This window comes from Dermochelys coriacea, chromosome 20 (genome assembly GCF_009764565.3).
Source record: "Dermochelys coriacea isolate rDerCor1 chromosome 20, rDerCor1.pri.v4, whole genome shotgun sequence".
Lineage (NCBI taxonomy): Eukaryota > Metazoa > Chordata > Testudines > Dermochelyidae > Dermochelys > Dermochelys coriacea.
In genome coordinates this window covers 306,172-327,757 of record NC_050087.2, presented here as the reverse complement: position 1 = coordinate 327,757, position 21,586 = coordinate 306,172, and the positions used below count along the sequence as shown (strand labels likewise).

The window sequence follows — 21,586 nt, the reverse complement described above, 5'->3', positions numbered from 1 at the left end:
CGCCCTGGCCCATATACAACTTGCCTGTGTTTAGCAATGGTCCCCCCGCCCCTCACGGCACAGTGGCATGGACAAGTTAGCCTTACTGGGACGAGGACAACAGTGACTCTCCTGAAAAACCTGTGCAAGCACATTGCCCAGTTTCTGGCTGAGACCTTTGAAGAGATCACTGAGGCCAATTACCATGATGTGAGAGAGCACATCAACGCCCTATTCCGCATCTAGGCATGCATGCAGCCCTAACCCTCCTTGCCCCAAGAGCCTGCACCGAATAACTTCCTTCCCAAAATAAAAGCCGCTTACTGGGAACCTCCTCTGGTTATTGTCCTTCCCCAAGCACTGGCTGCCGCGACCGACTACCTTCCTCCTGGCTTGAGAACAGCTCCTGGCTGCATGCATCTTGGGATGCCGGGGTGTCTTCCTGTGCCGGAGCACCCTCGCTCCCGCTTTGCTGCTCCTCCTGCCTTGTTGCACTGGCCTCTGAGGTGTCCATGGTGGTACTTGGCATGGAGGTGGGGTCACCCCCAAGTATCGCATCCAGCTCTTTGTAAAAATGACAGGTCATAGGGGCAGCAGCAGAGTGGCGGTTTGCCTCGTGACCTTTGTGGTAGGCATTCCGCAGCTCCTTCACTTTAACCCTGCACTGCAGTCATGGCCCCTTTCCATCATGTCCCTTGATATCTGCCCGAAGGCATCGTAATTCCTATGGCTGGAGTGCAGCTGGGAGTGGACAGCTTCCTCCCCCCAAACACTACTGTGGTCCAGCACTTCACCATTGCTCCATACTGGGGCTCGCCTGGCACTTGGAGGCATGATTACCTGGAAAGATTTGCTGATAGCACTCCATGCCTGGTTGAGCAAACAGGAAGGGATTTTTCAAAATCCCTGGAGAATTTAAAGGGCGGGTCTGACAGTTGGTCACCTGAGGGCAGGGCAGTAGATCTCAAAGTGATGACCAGAGTGGCTAGAACAGGCATTGTGGGATACTTCTGGAGGCCGATCACAGCGCAATAACAGACCAGGGTGTCCACAGTGGCGCTCCAGCAGTGGCGCAGCAAATGTTATTCCACTCACTGAGGTGGAGTACCAGCAGCGCTGTAGCCGCAAAGACAGAGTGCTCTACGTGCTTTGCCAGTGTGGCCGGGTAGTGAGCTAGGGTTCCCAGGGTTCCTTTATTGCGCTGTAACTCGCAAGTGTAGCCAAGCCCTTAGATTTATTGCTTTTGTGTTCAGCCTTCAAAGCAATCTTGCTCAAATGAGTAATAAGTAATTCAGCTCAGGGAGGTATCGGGGTAGCTGTGCTAGTCTGTATCCACAAAAACGACGAGTCCGGTGGCACCTTAAAGACTAACAGATTTATTTAGGCATAAGCTTTCGTGGGTAAAAAACCACTTCTTCAGCTAAGGGAATGTTCTGTGGGTCGTCAGCAGACTGGAGTTCTTTGGGAATGGTGGGCAGAAGGACCAGGGGCATTTCTACAACATTCAGTCTTGATCTTTCACCCAGTCCACATGATGATGATTTTACTTAAGTTTTCCTCCACTTAATATTTGACAGTTGTGCAACAGAATTAACAACATAGTTAGTACACACAGAGAAACACTTCCATTAAATCAAAAAATCAGTTGACTGGACCCATAAAAGGTGAGGGGAAAAATAACAAATATGGGACAAAAATAAGTGTTTGTAGTAGAGCATCATCTTGAGGTATTTAAGTGTGGAAAGTTGGACTGAGACAGGTCTCGGAGGGAGTGGGAGGGAAAGAGTCCCACATCCACCACAGCAAAGGTGCATTTGCTTGCCAACCTGAGATGCAATGGCAAGAAAAGTGAAAAGCAGGCCTTTCAAGAGTGACTAGTGATTTTGGGTTCCAATGTGAGATGCCTTAAAAGAATTTCAGAAAGTGCTGAGCTCTTCCCCTCTAATAATCAGCTGCCTTAAAGGTGTCTCAAGATGTGTACACAAAATCACTAGTCTCTCTTAAAGAAATCTTGGACGTTATTTGAGCACTCCCTGGGTCAAGTTTCCAGGAGACAGTCTTTAATGTATCTGAGGCCTATAAAGTTTAGGAGTGTAAAAATGAAACAAAAATAAAATAAGTGTCAAATTACAATAATTTTCTCCACCTTTATAGGCACCCATTGTAAAGAATTCAGGCCCAGTGTTGCTTAAACTAGTGAGCAGACATGTTGAGCAAGCTGTAAGTGATGGAGGTTCCTTGCTGAGAGTTGCAGTAATCCAGCCTTGAAGCTACATGCTGCTGTTACAAGGTTATAATGGGATATAATGCTAAGGTTGGGCAAATTGTGCATCTGAAAATCCACTCTTGGCGCCCAGGGAATATTCTAAAGTGACATCAAGATTTTTGAGCTTGCTCCCACAGCGTCCCCTTAAGTGGGAACATACGAGGATGTTCTATTTATCTTGACAACTTCTACCCAGCAGCAAGACTGGTTTTCTCAGGGTTAAGAGAAACCTATCCAACTTGCGAAATACAGACCATACTTGGAGCCATAGAGCAAGAAAAATATAACAGCCTGCAGATAATATTTATTCTACTTTTAATTATGGTTACGCATCAAATACGCTCACCCTGGACAGGAAATTGCTAGCAACAGCCATGTTGGAAGATGGTTGTTGGTCGCAGTTCTGGTTGAAAACACTGTTGCTATCAGAGTTAATAAAGATATAGTATAGACAGAACCCAAATGCACCCTCTTAAAAGTGTTGATGAATTCCACAGCTGTCACTGAGTTTCCCACCTGTTTCTGAGGCTTTGCCTACACTCTCTCGTTTTTAGCGACACGGCCGTGCCACCGCAGCCATGCTGCTAAAAGGCACGCAATGTAGCTGCTGTTTGTCGGCAGGAGAAAGCTCTCCTCTGGACAAAAACCATCCATCTTCCCCCCCCCCCCCCCCCCCCCCGAGTGGCAGCGGCTTTGTCGGCAGGAGAGCGCTGCTGCCAACAAAGCGCTGTTCACACAGGTGCTTTTCGTTGGTAAAACTTTTGTCGTTCGGGGGGGGGGAGGCGGTTAACACCCCTGAACCACAAAAGTTTTGCTGACAAAGTTCCAGTGTAGACAAAGCCTTAGACACAGCCTGCCTCTACTGCTGTCTGTGCCCCATTTGCTTGTGTTGCTTCTTATCCCTGTGTGTTTTGTTATGCACCCAGCATTCCTTTATTGCTGCTCTCTAAGCTTTCTGTGTGCTTGTTTGAGCAAGCCAAGGTCTGTTACATATACAGCCTGGGGCAACCTTTTATTACTTCTAAATAGTCATCTTACCTTTTGATGTTTTTAAAATCAGCTGTTTTTTCCCTAGGCCATTTGGAAAAAAATTACCTTTGTTTTCAAAGAATTCAGCTATCCAGGAATATCCCGGTATGAAGTTTTGGTAACAAAAGAATAACATGGCTGTCAGCCTAAAGTTATCACCCTCAAAACTTTGTCCCAAGAATTTTTTATCCCTTATCTATGCATCTTTCTGTGAAGAGATAGTTAGTAATTTAATGGTTTGATTCCCCTGCCCCCCCAAATTCATCAGCTCTTGCGTTTTAAAATAATTCCAAGACAACGACAGTGGTGAAAATATTTGAGACCTATGTAAGATTGAAACCAATATTTGTCTCCACTTATTTGAGACCATCTACCCACCTTACAGTTTTCTCCTTTAAAAAGGAATACTCTGAATTTAAAAACAAAACTAAACAAATCTATATGTTCATAGACAATAAACTGTGGAGGAGTCAAGATCTTTAACCATAGCTTTGTCTTAGTTCTAATCAAAGATCTGCAGGTAACATCCCACAAAATGAAAAGAAAACGCTTGAGATCTTAAGGTTCCATGTATATGCTATATAGCCACAGTTGTAACTAACTCGTTATTTGTCTAACATCTCTTCATCCCACTGAAGAGGAGATCAGAAGGTTGACATGTTCCAGCAAGAAACATTGTTTTTCCATAAGAATTTGATATAGATCGTGACTGCTCTGCTGGAGCCATTCTGAATTGGGCAAATATGAATAGCATGTATTTGCCCTAATGCAACTGCTGCTGTTTGTCTTGTTCCATCTTAGAATACTCAAGGAGCTGACTGAGGAGATATCTGAGCCATTAGCAATTATCATTACCAATTATCTTTGAAAAGTCATGGAAGATGGGAGACATTCCACAAGACTGGAAAAGGGCAAATATAGTGCCCATCTATAAAAAGGGAAATAAGGACAACCCAGGGAATTACAGACCAGTCAGCTTAACTTCTGTACCCGGAAATATAATGGAGCAAATAATTAAGCATTCAATTTGCAAACACCTAGAAGATAATAAGGTGATAAGTCAGCATGGATTTGTCAAGAACAAATAGTATCAAACCAAGCTGATGGCTTTCTTTGACAGAGTAACAAGCCATGGGGAAGTGGTAGATGTGGTATATCTTGACTTTAGTAAGGCTTTTGATACTGTCTTGCATGACCTTCTCATAAACAAACTAGGGAAATACCTCCTAGATGGAGCTACTGTAAGATGGGTGCAAAACTGGTTGGAAAATCTTTCCCAGAGAGTAGTTATTAGTAGTTCACAGTCATGTTGGAAGGGCATAAAGAGTGGGGTCCCGCAGGGATCAGTTCTGGGTCCGGTTCTGTTCACTATCTTCATCAATGATTTAGATAATGGCATAAGAGAGTACACTTACAAAGTTTACAGACGTTCAAGTGGGGGATCACCTGGTGCGTGGAGCAGGCATGGTCACCTGGAAAGATGCGCTGAGACCACTGCACGCATCACTGAGCAAACAGGAAGGGGACTTTCAAAATTCCCAAGGAATTTAAGGGGTCGGGCTCACGGTTGGTCACCTTAGGGCAGGGCAGTAGAGTTCAAACCGATGACTAGAGAGGCAAGAACAGGCATTGTGGGACACCTCCGAGAGGCCAATTGCAGTGCTACAATCGACCAGGGTGTCTACAGTGTCACCATGGCGCTGTAGCCCCGGCGCAGAAAGCTGTACACCTCTTGTTGCAGTGGTTTTTTTTTTTACAGTGCTGCAACTGTGTGCAGTTTCTGCATACTAAGTGGCTTGGCAGTGTGTACACCTCAGGAGTTACTCTGCAGAAAGCTGCTTTACTGTGCAGAAACTTGCCAGTGTAGACAAGGCCCAGTTATTTTCAAAAGTAATGGCACTGCAAAGGCTTCAGCACTTAGTTTAGACATTCACACCTATGTGATCTTTTGTTTTTCAGTCCTTCCTTTGTGAGTGACATACACTGACTAAAGCAATGTCTATGTTATGGGTGCTACGGTGGCACTGCAACGGTGCCATAGTGTAGACTCTCCATACAATGATGGAAGGGGTTTTTCCAGCACTGCATGAATTCCACTTCCCTGAATTCCGGTAACTAGGTCAACAGAAGCATTCTGCAGCAGGGGTAAGTTGACATGACTTCGATGCTCAGGGGGTGAATTTTCCACACCTCTGAGCATCATAGCTATGTCGACCTAACTTATAGAACAGGCCTAATGTTCTTATTTAGTATCTCAGCTGGTGTTGACAATGATGAGGATTGTAGTGTATGCAAGGGTTTGTCTTCACTGTCATGTTAACTCTAGTTATAACTAGTATTGCCCTCAGCTTGAATCTTATCAACGTACAAAAACCCTTAACTTGAGTATAGTGATGCTTTTAACTTGAGTTGGTTGTCCCATTAGGGGGTACAGAGTACAACTTACATCAGCACAGCTTGTCATCTGCTAACACAGTAATTGTGCCACTTGAGTTTTATTTAGCAGTGTGGCTGGTCTCACTTGAGTTATCTACACTTGAGTTGACTCTGCAGTGAAAAGTTACCCTATGGCTTCAACATCACTTAAGAATTTTCCCCCTTCAGTTAATTAGAATATTTACGTTGGTGTTTTTTCTACTCTCTGATTTTACTTAGGGTTTTTATTATCTGTTGATCTGTGTAAAAAATAATCATCTTTGTCATTTCTGGACCAGAGGAAATACTGCATTTTTGGCTTTATTTATAAAACAGGGGCAGTGTGTATTAATAATCACCTCTCCTTGGACTCTGCAGAGACTCTTAGACTGTAGGGAGGGAGCAACGTTTTAGCTCCCATATCTAGAGTTCTTTAATTCAGTGACAATTCTACATACGTCTTCCAGCCAGGAAGCAGCAGAGGCTCAGGGACTGTTTACTTTTTCCTGGTGCTTGAGGTGAAAGGGAGAGTCATGAATAACCCCTCTTCCTGTTGTGAAAGCTATTGTTCCACTAATTGTGGTAGTTCAGAATCTTCTCCAGATTATCTGTGGAGTTTCAATTCATGTTTTCAAACTAACTTGCTTTAGAGCAGTGTGTGGCGAGGATGGGGGAAGATCATAGAAAAAAGAACTGGAAGGGACCTCAAGAAGTCATCAAGTCTAGCCCCTTGCTCTAAGGATCAAGTAACTCTAGAACCATCCCTGACAAGCGTTTGTCTAACATGCTCTTAAACCTCCAATGATGGGGATTCCACAACCTTCCTTGGAAGCCTATTCCAGAGCTTAACTACCCTTGTAGTTAAAAGGTTTTCCTAATATCTAACCTAAATCTCCCTTTCTGTTGGTTAAGCCCGTTACTTCTCATCCTACCGTCAGTGGACATGAAGAACAATTGGTTAGTTCTCTTTATAAAAGCCTAACATATTTGAAGACTGTTGTCAGGTCTTCTAACCCTGTTAGAAGTTACCATTTAAGTAATGAAGAAATCCTGTTTTTTGTTTATACTTGAGGACCTGTTAGATAAGAGATTTTATTTCTAACATATATCAATAAAACTAAATTATTTTGGTAAATTGAAATTTCCACATTGGACAGGAACAACCTGAAATTAATACAGTACTCTTCCCTGTTTATGGGATTGTTTAAGACTCTTCTCAGTCATCCTTCTTCCCTTTGGAGCAAGACCACATCTAAACTGTCCTTAGAGGGAAGGTGGTATTAAATAGACCAGAACTGAAGTGGATGTTTATTGAACCGGGACAATCCCCTGGCTAGGAGGTGGGAGGGTGAGGTTAAATTCAGTAGTGTCTGTGAAGTACTTGGAGGCCTGTGCTATCAGGCACGATATTCATGCATGTTTTGGTCAGTATCTAAATAATAATACTCTACAAGAATGAAGTTCTGAAGGATGCCTTGCTTCTTTGGGCACCAATTGCAGCATCTCCATCTGAAAAATAGCGTGTCTGCACTCCTCTTGCAGACCAGAAGGCGCTTTTCAGAGTGTCACAGCAACGGAAAAGAGACTACTCAGAATTGCGAGGGACCTACCCAAGTTTTCAAGATTAACTACATGCCTCTCCCTCTCTTCATGACCTTTTATGTACTTCTACCCCAGACTTTACTAGAAACTTCTTCCATTTCTTTCTTCCTATCATTTTCCAGGATTATGTGGCTTCCGTTTAGAGAGTTATGGATTACTGGGTGTTGGTTTTAAAATGCTGGTGATGTATACCTTTATTCAGTGGACTCCAGGCGCTTTACAAACTTTAATTGAAGTCTCACAACATCCATGGCAGGTAGAGCTGGGAAAATGAGGCAGTTTGGCAGAGCTGGGAATAGAAACCAGGTTTTCCAATTCCCAATCCTGTGCCTTACCCATAAGGACATCTTTATCCTCCTCTTCCTTAAGGAGTACACTCAAATTCTCTAACACTTGTCCCATATGTTACAATTATGTATCCATTCAGAAGCATTTCAAACTCTGGTTCCAATAAGGTGTTGGCTCCCTCCATTTCTAGAGGTGGTTCTTTCAGATCGCAGGTGAGAAACATTAGTGAGGAAGCTTGTCCTGCTGCAGCTACGCTAGTGCTGTGAATGTACAGCAGACCTCGGTCTGCAGGGCTCCATCTAGCATCTCTCATAAGCACTAAAACCCTCTGATGAGGATAGAAATGCTATAATACAAACTTGCCAAAGAGACTATCCCGTAACCCTCTGCCCCATCTGTTCTCACTGCATTACTCTGTTTCTTGGCATTGGCAAAAGGAAATCCTGGGGCCAGCAATTATACAGTACCAGCTTGAAAAAGGTTGCATTGGGCAAAAGGGGTGCATCTCTTGAAAAGTGTGTTTTGGGTAGTATGGATTGTGACCACTAGAGCCAAGATAATTTTAGTCTCAGAAAATGGGAATTAATTTTTTATTTTAATCGGACTCTTCCTTTGGGACTTTCAGGTTGATTGCCAAACCATGTGCCATAAAGCTTGGCGTTCAAGACAGTGGACCTCATAGAGCTCAGCCCAATGCAATTCTAGAGAAAGTGTTTACATCCATCACTAAGGTAAGTCACTCTTCAGGTTCTGGGAGAGGTTCAGGCACATAAATGAGAACGGGGCCTCTTTTCTCTTGTTCCCTTAGGGAAATACACTTCACAGCTCACATAGCTCTCTGATGGGAATTTGTGTACAAAAAATACAGGTTTCTCTTGGTAACTTTTGCTCCTTGCTTTAGTTCACGTATGACTGTGTCCACCTCCTTCCCTGTTTCCTGCAGGGTTTTTAGTTCTGTCTGTGCTTGAGCCACCGTGCTGCAAGCAGAAGAGTGGTTTGATGCAAACAAAGTGAGAATGCGAGTTCTTTCAGGCCCCTGAATTTCTGTACAAGGTGTAACTCTCAAATTTCCAGTGTTCACTAAGAGACTCCCCTGCATTTTTCACACTCTCCTTGCAAGTTACCACTCTTCCGTGGGGACCATTCTTTTGCTGGTCAGTCCCACAGATGCCTTCTCCAGATTACTTCTGCAGACTTGGATAGCTTATCACTACAGAAATCTAGTTGTAGAAAGAAAGCAGTTCAATAATAAATGCTGACAGAAGAGTCCAGTTGAAGGATAGACCATTGAATGTTGGCAACAGATTTTCTTCTGCTTATTCTATCGCAAAAAAAGCGAACATTCTGGGATGTGTTAGCAGGAGTGTTGTAAGCAAGACATGAGAAGTAATTCTTCTGCTCTACTCTGCGTTGATTAGGTCTCAACTGGAGTATTGTATCCAGTTCTGGGCGCCACATTTCAGGAAGTATATGGACAAATTGGAGAAAGTCCAGAGAAGAGCAACAAAAATGTTTAAAGGTCTATAAAGCATGACCTATTAGGGAAGATTTGAAAAAAATAGGTTTGTTTAGCCTGGAAAAGAGAAGACTGAAGGGGGACATAACCGTTTTCAAGTACGTAAAAGATTGTTAAAAGGAGGAGAGAGAAAAATAGTTTTTCTTAACCTCTGATGATAGGACAAGAAGTAATGGGCTTAAATTGCAGCATTGGAGGTTTAGGTTGGACGTTGGGAAAAGCTTCCTAACCAGAGTGGTTAAGCACTGGAATAAATTGCTTAGGGAGGTTGTGGAATCTCCATCATCATTGGAGATTTTTAAGAGCAGGTTAGGCAACCTCCTGTCAGGAATGGTCTAAATAATACGTAGTCCAGCCACGAGTGCTTGAGAGATGACCTCTCAAGGTCACTTGCAGTCCTATGATTCCTCTCAGCCACTCTTTCATTTGAATATCTGCCTGTTATGCTGTTTCACTTTTGAATGACTGAATCCTGAAGATTGACCATAATTTTTTGAATACTGACTGTTAAACTGATAAAATCAGACTTCTGTGTAAGGAAATAAAACAGAGACTTCTATATTCAGCTATGGTAACATTACCAGCTATTCTGAGAGAGAATCTTCTTAGTGAGTGCAACGGTAGATGTTAAAGTGTCCCCAGTAAAAACTAGTCTCATTGGAGCTTAACACTGGGTTTGTTATGCAGCCTGACCTGCGATAAGTAGAAGAAGATTTGTGGTTTGCCAGTGTTAGGGAGGAAGCTCATGTATCAATGTCTTTGAAAGTAATGTTTAAAATTAAACACACACCCATGAGGGGGGACTGCACCATTCAGAACTTAAACAAAACTTCATTTGCTTGAACTGCTACAGCTGTTACTTACTATTGGCTTAGATCTGAGGAATCAGCATAGAGGATGACATTGATGTGGAAAAAATTTATCACCTCTTCTGAAACTAGTGTTCTATAAAACAAGTCTTATGACTTTTCCTTTTAGATGAGTGCAGATGCACTCCCAATGCAGAAACATCCTTTCCAGGTAGCCTAAGCCCCTAAAACCTTCGTGAAAAGGAAAATATGGGTGTGATGGAATTTCAGGAAGGTGGCAGTAGTTCTAGCACTTCACCTTTTAGAGCAATGATTTTTCTGTCATTCTGATTATGTTGAACAATGTGTGGTGGCCCTCTTTGCTAGTTCAGCACTCTGCGTATCAGTCCGGGTTTGTGGATAAACTTAAGTTGTGAAACCTGTTTGGCTTCTTTCGGTTATAGTAGTTCCCTGGCAAAGCTTATTAAAAGGACTAAAACTAACTTGACCTACCTCAGCAGTGGTCATTTGTAAAGGTTTAGTTCATTTTGTCTGCTCTTCTATACTAACTCATGTCACTATTTAAAAAAACAAAATCTATACCAGTGAAGCCCCCAATCAGAGATTGGGCTATTCAGTATCAAACTGTTCATGTGAAAGAATTCTGTTATATTTGTGAAGTTATAAACAGCAATCTACAGAAATGTCAACATCTGTGTATTATGCCTGTGGAGTTCATAAACACTTAAGATGGGCCAAATCTGAGTCTTTATTTCAAATCAAGAGACGTTGTCATGTCATGACTATCCACTCCTGCTACTCCTAGGGGGATTCAGTGCTGACCATATCAGTGGAATGCTCAAGTTTTTATGCAGATTTCTGATGATAGACCAGACCAGCTTGCTAAAAATTCCCTGTGTACTGTACTGTGTAATGCTAGTTACACAGGAAACAATATACCAGCTATCAGTGTTACTGTTCTTTGTTGCTGTGGGAGAATTGGAGGAGAAATAGGGGGGGGAAACGTTGAACTCACTTACTTTTAAATAATATATCTGAATTCTTGTTATGGTGGGTAACATGCATGTGAAGGCTAAACGTGATCATAATTTTTTTTTCTTTTTTTTAGTGGTAAGAGTTCAACAGATTTCTCCTTCTAAAATTGAATTTTTAGCAGATTACACCTTTCCTAGCATGATTTTTCATTCTCTTTCTCTACATCTCAATTTTGTGACGGAGGTCAGAGTTTAGAGGGGAAATGTCTTAGACAGAAGATTGGGAGAGAAAGAAGTCTCTGTGGAAGGTTGGAGAGGCAGAAGAAATGTCTGACTTTCGTTTCATTTCTTCTCAGTGTCCAGATGGAAGAAGGTTAGAAGGTTTGTCAAAGCAGCTAGACTGGGATGTTCGAAAGATCCAGCGCTGGTTTCGCCATCGTAGGAACCAGGACAAACCCACCATCCTCACTAAGTTTTGTGAGAGCATGTAGGTTTGTGCAGAGACCAAAATATGACCTCAATTCAAGCTCCACTTGTGCACTGTATTTTAATGGAAATTTTTGAATTTTTAATGTAATTTGGTGTCTTTCGGTATTATGTGAAGTGTAAAGATTGCGCACGTTTCCTTGTGTCAGGATACAACGTTGCATGGGTTTTTGTCCCTTGTGTCCTCTGCAGGTTGTCTGTCTTTGGACGCCACTCAGTCCTCTGTCTGAAGAGCAGCTTGTTCAGCCTCCTTTCAGGCCAACAAAATGTCTAACTGTAGTCTAAAGTCCAAAAAAAAGTCCTATCCTGTGGGCCCTGTACTCAACTGTTTCCTGGAGTTCCACTGCCTTTACTTGGCTCTGGTATCAAGTACGTTAGCCTCCAGCAGCCTCTGGCAGTTCCGCCTTTCCCAGGAGCCCCCTTTCCTGTCTGCTCCCTGCAGCTTCTCTCTAGACTGAACTCTCTCAGCCTATTGATAACTCAACAGTCACCCAGGCCTTATCACCTGATCCTTCTTCTGATCCACACTCTCTTGCTGACAAGTAACTAATTAGTGCCCAGGTGGAGTGACTGTGCCTAACTGGCATTTAATTCTTTCTCACAGGTGATGGGGGTTCACTCCATCACAGAGAGAAAAAATGCCAACCTAACAAGTTTCCACCCAGACCAATAGAGAGAAAATTAAAATGGCGCTTAGCATGCTGTCATATCAATTGATATGTGTGCCATGAGACACCAGGACAGCTCTACAGGAATATTTATGGTCTCAATAGCCAATGAACCCTTTCTAAGAGAGGCTTGCATAGTGGACCATATCTCTCATGCAGATGGTAACATTTCACCTTGTGTATTCAACTGAATAACTCCCCTCAGGACAATGGTGAGCTGTCTGGACAGTCTGATTTCCTAGACAAGACACTTTCCTGAACTGACTTCATGGCTTAGGCAATGGCACATGTTGTATGGACACTTTCTGGATTTTTGTTCCGTCTCACTCTCACTTTAGTTCACTATCTTGTTTTTTGCGTCTTTCTGTCTAGGTCAGGGATTTGGCAACCTTCGGCATGGCTCCCATCAGAGCAATCTGCTGGCGGGCTGCAAGACATTTTGTTTACGTTGACTGTCCTCAGGCACAGCCTCCTGCAGCTCCCAGTGGCCACGGTTCGCTGTTCCCAGCCAATGGGAGCTGCGGAAAGCAGCGGCCAGCACCAGCATGTCCCTGCAGCCTGCGCCACTTCCCTCAGCTCCCATTGACCAGGAACAGCAAACTGGCCACTGGGAGCTGTGGGGGGCCATGCCTGCGGACGGTCAACGTAAACAAAATGTCTTGCAGCCCACCTGTGGATTACCCTCATGGGCCGCGTGCCGAAGGTTGCCAACATCTGGTCTAGGTACTTATATGACACCCCCCCCCCATTCCTGTAGTTTCTGAACACCGGTTCCTTCTGTGGTGGTTTCTCTTTCCCAATCACTTCCTTAATATCTTCATGTAATTCTTACCCAATGTTCCCCCCTCCTCCTCCCCATGCAAGTAAAGCTTTGTATACTTAGAGGCACCAGATAAGATGGACAAATAGGAATGGGAGGAGGACTTCTGCTATATCTGTCTTAATTGGCTTGCAAGTGTAGTTTGAAACATGTTATGTGTACTAGGGCATCTGCTATGTGCCTACGGTCACAATTCAGGGCAGCTGCACCTATATTTCCCCTTAGTTGTCCAGCAGTGGCACCCACTGTCAGGCTTCTGGCCCCCTAGCCATTGCCTTTCTTGGGTGGAGATCCTCATCTGTAACCTCCTTGACCAGAATATTTCCAGGCTGAACAGTTCTCTGCCTTCACTGTGTTTTTTCTTTTTTCCAGCCTAAGCAGGGCTGCTTAGCTTCTCCCTTTAGAGTTGGTACACAGTGTAATTGCAGACAGTTATAAGTTACCACACAGGACTTCCTATGCAAGTCTATTTAATTCTTAGGGTACAGTGAAAACATTAAAACCAATAAAAGTACCTACAGTCATGCTAATAAGCTTACCAGCGATCACCCCAACTGACTCTAACATGGCATCTGGCAGGTGAGCCCTTCAGACCCCAAAGAGCTCTCTTCTTTGTGGTCATAAGTTCATAACAGCTTTAGCTCAGAAATAGCACTCAGTCTTATGGGGCCTCAGGAGGCCAAGTCCTTCTAATTCTTCCCTAGGTTCCACAGGTCCTGTGCAGTTTTTGGATCACAAGGAAGGCCCTGAGTCAGGTTTAATTCAGGCTCTTTACTGAAAAAATCTGTGTTTTTTGTCTGTTGGTCCCTGGAGAATCCAGACTGGGTCTTTGACTTGTCCTCCTGTAACAAGGGATCATCAGACACAAGGTCCCTTCCCTTGGGGCGAAGCTTCCAAGGCTGAGTCTGTACATCAGGGTGTGCAATCCCCTTCTTCCCAGTACCTCCTAGGAATTCCACTTCACACACATTTTCCCAGCAAGTGTCTGAAGTTCCTAACCCTTCCCAGAGATTGCATTAGTCAGTCCCCTAGAGAAGTTGCATACAATTCCACAATAACACATACATAATTTCATTTTAAATACAAAAGGAGTACTTGTGGCACCTTAGAGACTAACAAATTTACTTGAGCATAAGCTTTCGTGAGCTACAGCTCACTTCATTTGATGTGAAGTGAGCTGTAGCTCACGAAAGCTTATGCTCAAATAAATTTGTTAGTCTCTAAGGTGCCACAAGTACTCCTTTTCTTTTTGCGAATACAGACTAACATGGCTTCTATTTTAAATACAGTGGACCCCAAAGTATTGAACTTAATTCAATAATGTTAATCTCTAATTCCATAAGATTTGTCCAGGGTATTCATATGTGTCGCAGTAGATCACAATAGTTTCTTCAGTGTTGTTGCCTTAGCATATGTACATACTGAGATGTATAACTTAGCACTAACCTTGGTATGTATTTCCAAGATAATCTGTAGTTTTTGTTTTTTTTTTTTTTTTTTTTTTTTGGAGCTATGCTGTTTGTTTGATTCAAAATAAATATATTTATATAAGATGGACAGATGATGTTCCAAAGGGCAATATCAGTCAATTTGCAGTGTATGGAGGATTGCACATTAGTGGGTGAAAACTCCACTCCTGTAGCTGCCAAATTTGGTTCCATTTATAATGATTCCAGCTTTTGCTACACAAACATTAACCATACAATGTTGATTTAATTTCAAACATTTAATTTTTTCCCTTTCTCATTTCCATTCCCAGGTGGAGGTTTACGTTTTATTTAAGTATATTTTCTTATGGACTCAAATTTATCTGGTCGGTGAGTTCAGTTTTGTGTGTTTTTTCTTTCACTGCTTGCTCCAAGTGACATAAAATGCAACTAAAAAACAAGAGTTCAGTTGTCTCAGATCTTCCCTATGCTTCCTAGTCAGGACTCTTGTGTGTTTTCATTTAGAGTCATGTCTTCACAAAACAGGAAAGGCTGTCAGAAATGCTAGAAAACTCTCTTCTCTGATGCCGGAATAGGATGGGCCTGTCCACTCTTAAGCATACTCCGTTTTCTCACTTGCAAGGACGTAGATCCATTTCTCTGGGCTGTCTTTGCACAGAGTTCTGCAAAGCTCTACATTTCCACTTTTTGAATTTTTATGTGCACAATGGCATGTTTTTGCATGCAAAAAAATGGCTTTCATTTCTGTGAAACCCCAGAATAAATGTAGGTTAGACCAAAGAAGCAAGGTGAAGACCTTTGAAATAGTATTGTGGTAGGGATGGAATGATTTAATTGGCCAAAACCAGAGCATGTGGGAAAAAAAATGCTAGTAGGATAATCTCTTCTTTTCACTCTAGTCACCCTGGTTTTGGGACACGCGACAATGCTGGTACAACTACCCTTTTCAAGTAAGATGTGTGTGTGTGTATATATATATATATATATATGTATATTAGCCATTGATGGACCTACCCTCCATGGAATTAGTTATTAGCCAGGATGGGCTGGGATGGTGTCCCTAGCCTCTGTTTGCCAGAAGCTGGGAATGGGCGATGGAGATGGATCACTTGATAATTACCTGTTCTGTTCATTCCCTCTGGGGCACCTGGCACTGGCCATAGTCGGAAGACAGGATACTGGGCTAGATGGACTTTTGATCTGACCCAGTATGGCCATTTTTATGTTCTTATGTGTGATGCTCCTGTTTTCTGAAGTCCCTCAGTTTTGAGAATTGAACTCTTTGTATGTCTCCAATGTTATTCCATGTGAATGGTGTCAGATTGAAATTTGAGAGATCTAAATGCCTCTCACTGCCCATAGAGCAGATGCAATACAGGCTGCAACAAGGTAAACTTCTAGTCCATTAGTTACTGCTCTGCTCAGGAAATTTCACCTCTGAGTATGAGGGCGGAGTTCTCCCCTGGCCCATGCAGTTCTTAGCCTTTGAGCCAAGACTGCCCACAAGGGGGTAGTTGTGATGTGTATTTTTCATGATGTAGAGACACTGGTTCATCAAACTGAACTGCTCACTAGCTCATATATTTTTAAAGCAAATTTCCCTATCTGGTACTTAGATTATTAAAAGTAGAGCAATTTTACAAATGTACTTATACCAGTACCATTAATTGCAGTTTTCTTTTTGCCCTTCATTCAGCTCAGATAATTATAGATAGCCAATCAGGTTCCCCTCCTTGTTCTTCTACTCCAACAGGAGGCCACAGCTCTTAGGTTGCAAACACTGAAAGGGAATTTTATTCCTTTAAAAATAAATCTAAACCATAGACTTGTGTTGATGTTTTTTAAAAAATACAAGTTTAATTTGGGACTTTTAACTTACCCCCCTCTACTCCCTCTCCTCCAGAAGGCTGGGGCCACAGGAGAGGTGGATTGGTTGTTAGGGGCGGGGGGAAAAGTCTTTTAATGCAAATTTTGGAGTACTTTGCCTTTTAATCAAATGTTCTGTTTTGTTTTTTTTCCCCAGCCCCTAACATCCAGTCTTTACTGTTATTATATCATGGAGCTGGCCTTCTATTGGTCTCTCATGTTTTCTCAGTTTACAGACATTAAACGAAAGGTAAGAGAAGCCAGAACTTCACTAAACGCATGAACAGACAGGGCTAACAGAGTAATTATATGTTTCTGGTTAGTAAAAACTGCTGAAATATAGCTATAACTGCATTTTCCTGTCACTCCTCTCTTTTCACATTCCACTTCCTTTTGTAGACCGTAAACAGACAGGCCTTTCGGGACTATCCTGATAAACAACCTGGCAGCCCATCCCTATCACTATGCAGAGGAAAGAGGGGGAATCAATCCATATATCCCAATAGAACAGTTGATTCAATCTTTTTATAAAAATATATTTTAATTAGGAGACTTACAGGAAAATATAGAAATAAAATGCTCTAAACATTTTCTAGACATGGGTGGCAAGGCTAGAATAAAGCTTTTTAGTTTTGGCAAAATAAAGAGAACTAATAGTTTCTGTATTATTCTATAGGGAGCATGACTTCCACCTGTGACCAAGCTAACCTACTTCTCACATGCTTTAGAAAATTTTATATGTAGTGCTAAGTGATTTAGGAGCCTAAGCCCCATTTTCAAAAGTTACTTGGTTGCGTAGGAGCTTAAGTCCCACTGAAAGTAACTTGGGCACTTCTGAAAATGTTACCCTGCACCTCTTCTTTCGGGCTTGGCAAGTGATTTTGGTAATTTCTTGAGTCTCGGTTCATATGGTGAAGAGTCTCCTTGCTGTTCCTATGGAACATTGTGTGTCTTCCAAAATACCAATGATCTTTCATTAAAATGCATTTCAAATAGACTTCTCTTTCCTAAGCCCCAATGTCTATATCTGTTAGTCACACATACATACTGTCCTCTGTTTAGTTACAAACAAATATAGAGGAGCTTAGTGAATTTTTTTGGCTTTGTTTATGTGATCAAGCAAGGCCTGCTTTGTTTACTTGATATATCTTTACTCCCTTCTGATGAGAGAACTTCCCATCCCCAGTGAAGAAGTGGGATTCCAAGTTATTCCTCCAACCACATAAAGCAGGTTGATAGACATCTTCCTAGCCAGTTTCACGAAGTACTGTTACAAAGCTAGCCACACCTTTGTCTGAGTGGCACTTACCCAAAATTTAACCTGTGAGATAAGATTACTGTACTAAAACCAGAAAAACAATTCATAGAGATGTAACATTAATTGTGATTATCCGCCTGAGTAACACCATCTTCAACAGTCTCTCTATACACACCAAATACTCCTAGAAGATGAAGCCCTGCTAGCAAGTCAGTATTGGTCTACGTAAAATGCAGAATCTGATTAGAAATTAAATCCAAACAGTTGAACCAAACAGAAAAGGAGTACTTGTGGCACCTTAGAGACTAACAAATTTATCTGAGCATAAGCTTTCGTGAGCTACAGCTCACTTCATCCTTTTCTTTTTGCAAATACAGACTAACATGGTTGCTACTCTGAAACCTGTCATGGAACCAGACAGACACTGAAAAGTACAAAGCTGAGATGGGCATAGCACAAACTGGAGGCAACTTTCTTAGACATTCTGGTCACTGTCAAATAAAATTTCAAATTGGGAGCCTCTTGGTTAAAACCCCATCAGTACAGATACATTATGCAATCTTGGGAGAAATTAACAGGGATTGGCCATTGTAAAATATTACCCAGGATTTATTAAGCAGTGGAATTGAATTCAGGGGATTATGGTGAAGGAAAAAAAGTAGAACATTAGTGGGCAATTATCAAGAAAATTAGTCATGAGAGAGTAAATGTGTAAGGTAGGAAGTAAATCTTGTAAGATGTTGTTTAAATGCTATCAAAGCTGTGTTTGAGTGCCAGCCTGGAGTTTCATTCTTCACTGTAATCTTTTAAAATTTTGCTTATGGGTTTTTACTTTTATTGAAATCTGGCTGTGTGTAAATAGATTGCTATTTGTTGTGTATAAATGGGTATGTGATGTGACAAGAATCCTGTCTCTCAGGCTCCATCCAAGGTGGATGAAATACATTAATTTGTGAATGTCAGTATGAAATGTGGTACTGTATCTAAGGGGATGCTATCAGGTTGAAATTAATAACTTCTTAAATGAAGATTTCCTGTTGCTAATAACTTTACTTTTAGTTTTAATGTCATCTAATTTACTTTTGGCTATTAACACTAATTGGTCTTTGCACTTCACACAGTGAAAATAGAGTGGTCAGTTTCACATGTTGTTTAATCAGTTTTACTTACCTGTTCTTATTCTTTATGTAGCATTTTGGGCCCAGTCACTTATACTGGGAGTGGACTGATCAGTGTGTGCTAACACAGTCCCTGTCAGACATTTTGCTGGGAGGGCCAGAAGCTTCATCTGACAATGGGAGAAATCAAGCAATTGCTGCTGGAGTATTATAGGGAGGGAGACAGAACCCAGGGGAGTAGGCTTGGTATTGTGGAGGAAAGAGGGTGCTGCAGATAGGTATTATGGGAGGGGAGAGAAGTTTTATGTATGGGTTTTCTCTGCTTCTATCTTGGCCTTTTTGCCCTGGGTAGAGACTCACTTTCCATCTATCTGCAGCATTGCCTAGAAAACAAAGGTTTCCTGAGACAGCTTGGCAGGTAGAGTAACTTTATTAATAAAACTTTTGCAGTGGATATTACCAGCCTCAACAAGGTCAGAAGAAGTTATCATGGGGTTTGATTACAAGATGAGTCTTCCAGCATACTCCCCACCCAAGATGAGGAGGCTGGATGCAGCTAGGAAATAGGGATGTAAATAGCATTTTCAAAAAGTAACCATTTAAACTATTAAAACTCTTAGTTAAATGTTTAACTGTTAAGGAGTTCACAACATAGGTGGGGAACGATGGGTGTGGGGGTGCTGCAGCACCCCCACATTTTATGCAGGGCTCCGCTGCTGTCCTGGGCAGCTGGGACCCTGGGCACGCAGGGCCGGCAGCCGGGACCACAGGTGCCTGGGGCTGGCAGCTGAGTTGAGTTTAATTGTTAACTGAATACATTATTGATAAGACAGATGCTTATCGGTTAATATTTTACATCCCTACTAGGGAAAAAAAAGTTGTTAAACCTGCCACAAGAGCCCCTCCCAAAGTAAAATGTTTCTTTCCATCAGAGTTCAATTGATAAAATTAATCTCAGTGGTTTGGATTCTCCATGACCTCATTCACACTGGGGATAGGGCCCTTGCTAAAAGACCTTTCATTAAACTCTGATGGGGCTCTTAGCTCATTAGGAGCCACAGATAGACCTTGATAGCTCCTTGAGAGTCGGCTTCCTGTGTGAGTAAAATTATGTAAGAAATGTGCCCAAGTTTCTAGAACTATATCAGCCCTCCTTCCTGTTGGCTTCTTCCAAGGGCCATGATACTCTACCCATTATTGTGAAGGAGGAAAGGCCAGATGCTGCAGTCTCATTTTAGCCTGATTGCTGGCACCTATGTTGGGCACCTCACCCACTGTCGGTTTGAAAAAAGCCCAGCTAGTGGACCCTTGCTCCAATGGTAGACTGTGGAAATTGCAAACTATTCCAGTAAAACTCTGCCCATAGAAAACAGTGTCAGACAAGACAGAACACTTTGACCCTCCTTTGGTCAGGTCAATGAGTCATTAAAAACCTTTTTCTTACTACTTGGATCACGATTCCCAGAGAAGCTAAATCAACAATCTAAGTAGGTCTTCTCCCGCAGTCAGATATTTAAAACCTGGGTAACTGGATATACTTGCCTTTTGTTTCTACGGGGCTCTGAACTGTCAATTCTTTTGGTCGGAGATACTTGCTGTTAACCACCTCTCAAGTGGCTGGCTGTCCCTCTGTGCAGCTAGGTCTTGTTGAACAGATTGGGAAGTTGCTTGGCTGCTCTTCCTTGCACTCCCATGAAGTCTGGTTCTAGGTTAGCATGCAGACTCTTCCTTTCTTGATTCTGATGCTCAGTATCTGAATTGCATAGCTCAGGATTTCAAGTAGCGTTGTCCTTGCTGGTAATGTTCAGAACTTGCTTCATGTCCTGGACAAGTGAGGAGCTTACTGAGGCATCTGATCTCTGCATAATCATTTCTTTGGCATGTAATGAGGGAAGCCATGTGTCCCAAGCCATTCAGTATTCAGAATGTGCACTTGCCCCCATACTGGCATCTTGTCACCAAGTGACTGTCTCCTCATCACCAGGAAAGGGAAGACAGTCCCTTTCGGAGGGCTGGGCTGGGACTGGTCCATGCTTAGTGCAGATTGAACTGTGATTAAATTGGTAGGTGACTCCCACATAGTAGGGTAAGCAAATGCTAAGGGGAAAACCAAATAACAAATGAACCTGGAGCTTAGAGGTACGCAGCTGCAGGCAACAGTGCAAAGTTCAGACTTAACATTAAGTCTGGTGGCTAGGAAAAGGGGGAAGAACGAAGGATGTGAATGAACAGCTCCAATGCTGTTCAGTGGTATTGGAGTGAAAATGATCTGTAGGGAAGAGATGAGTACAGCATGGGACCAGTGTCCCTATGTGCCATGCTTATCTGGCAGTGCTGGCGCAGATGGGACAGCAGTGGGACAAATGGCCTGTGTCCCAGAGGAAGAGAAGCTGACAGCCAGGTAATGTTGAAATGAGGGACAGTGCAAGAATAATCTTGAGCTCCTGGAGTACATTCCCAATGTATTGTGATGGCACCCAGGTCATTGTAGTTAGTGTCTTCTAGTCTTCAGCATGTCCCTGGGCGTTATTTTAATTCAACTGAAGTACTCAGGGAGAGCTCCAGGAAATACTTGAATTCCTCATCCCTACCCACTTTCACTGTGTTTGGTCTTGGGGCAATAGGAAATTCAGGCAGGGAGATAAGAGTCAGAAAAAAAAAATCATATCTCAACTTTAAACTTTCCTGACACAGTTTTTCAAATCCTTAAAATTATAAAATGTAAACAGTGGTACTATAAATGTTTAAAATGGAGCCACAGAAGGTTCCACAAGTACAAGGACTGTTGATTTGAGAAACAAACGAGAAGGAACTTGAAGGAACCAAACCTTTTTGGGTAACTTGTTTAAATAGTGAAGTTTGATTTAATAGCAATCATGTTTAACTAAACCTGGTCTTGATCCATTAAAGGGGCTTATACAGAAGAGCCTTGTTTAAGGTTGATTTAGGAAATCCCAGGTTTCATGGCTGAGAGAAATTATTGTGTGGAGGTTAAAACCCAGGACAGATAATTTATTCCTAGCTCTGCCACTGACTAATTTGTG

At 42.4% G+C, this 21,586-nt stretch overlaps 1 protein-coding gene across 4 annotated transcripts in view; it reads left to right on the top strand.

Moving 5' to 3' along the window:
- Positions 1 to 21,586, top strand: part of CERS5 (ceramide synthase 5) — a 42,663-nt gene that overhangs the window by 9,311 nt on the left and 11,766 nt on the right. For 3 of the 4 annotated variants that reach the window (XR_006278321.1, XM_038378963.2, XM_038378961.2), the window contains exons 2-6: positions 8,205 to 8,310; positions 11,235 to 11,365; positions 14,612 to 14,669; positions 15,200 to 15,250; positions 16,324 to 16,416. Coding sequence is in view for 3 of the 4 variants with exons in the window: in XM_038378963.2 (XP_038234891.1) it covers positions 8,205 to 8,310; positions 11,235 to 11,365; positions 14,612 to 14,669; positions 15,200 to 15,250; positions 16,324 to 16,416 (439 nt within the window). In the remaining variant the exon portion in view is untranslated. The remainder of the gene's footprint in view (positions 1 to 8,204; positions 8,311 to 11,234; positions 11,366 to 14,611; positions 14,670 to 15,199; positions 15,251 to 16,323; positions 16,417 to 21,586) is intronic. The other variant, XM_038378964.2, reaches the window with a different exon arrangement.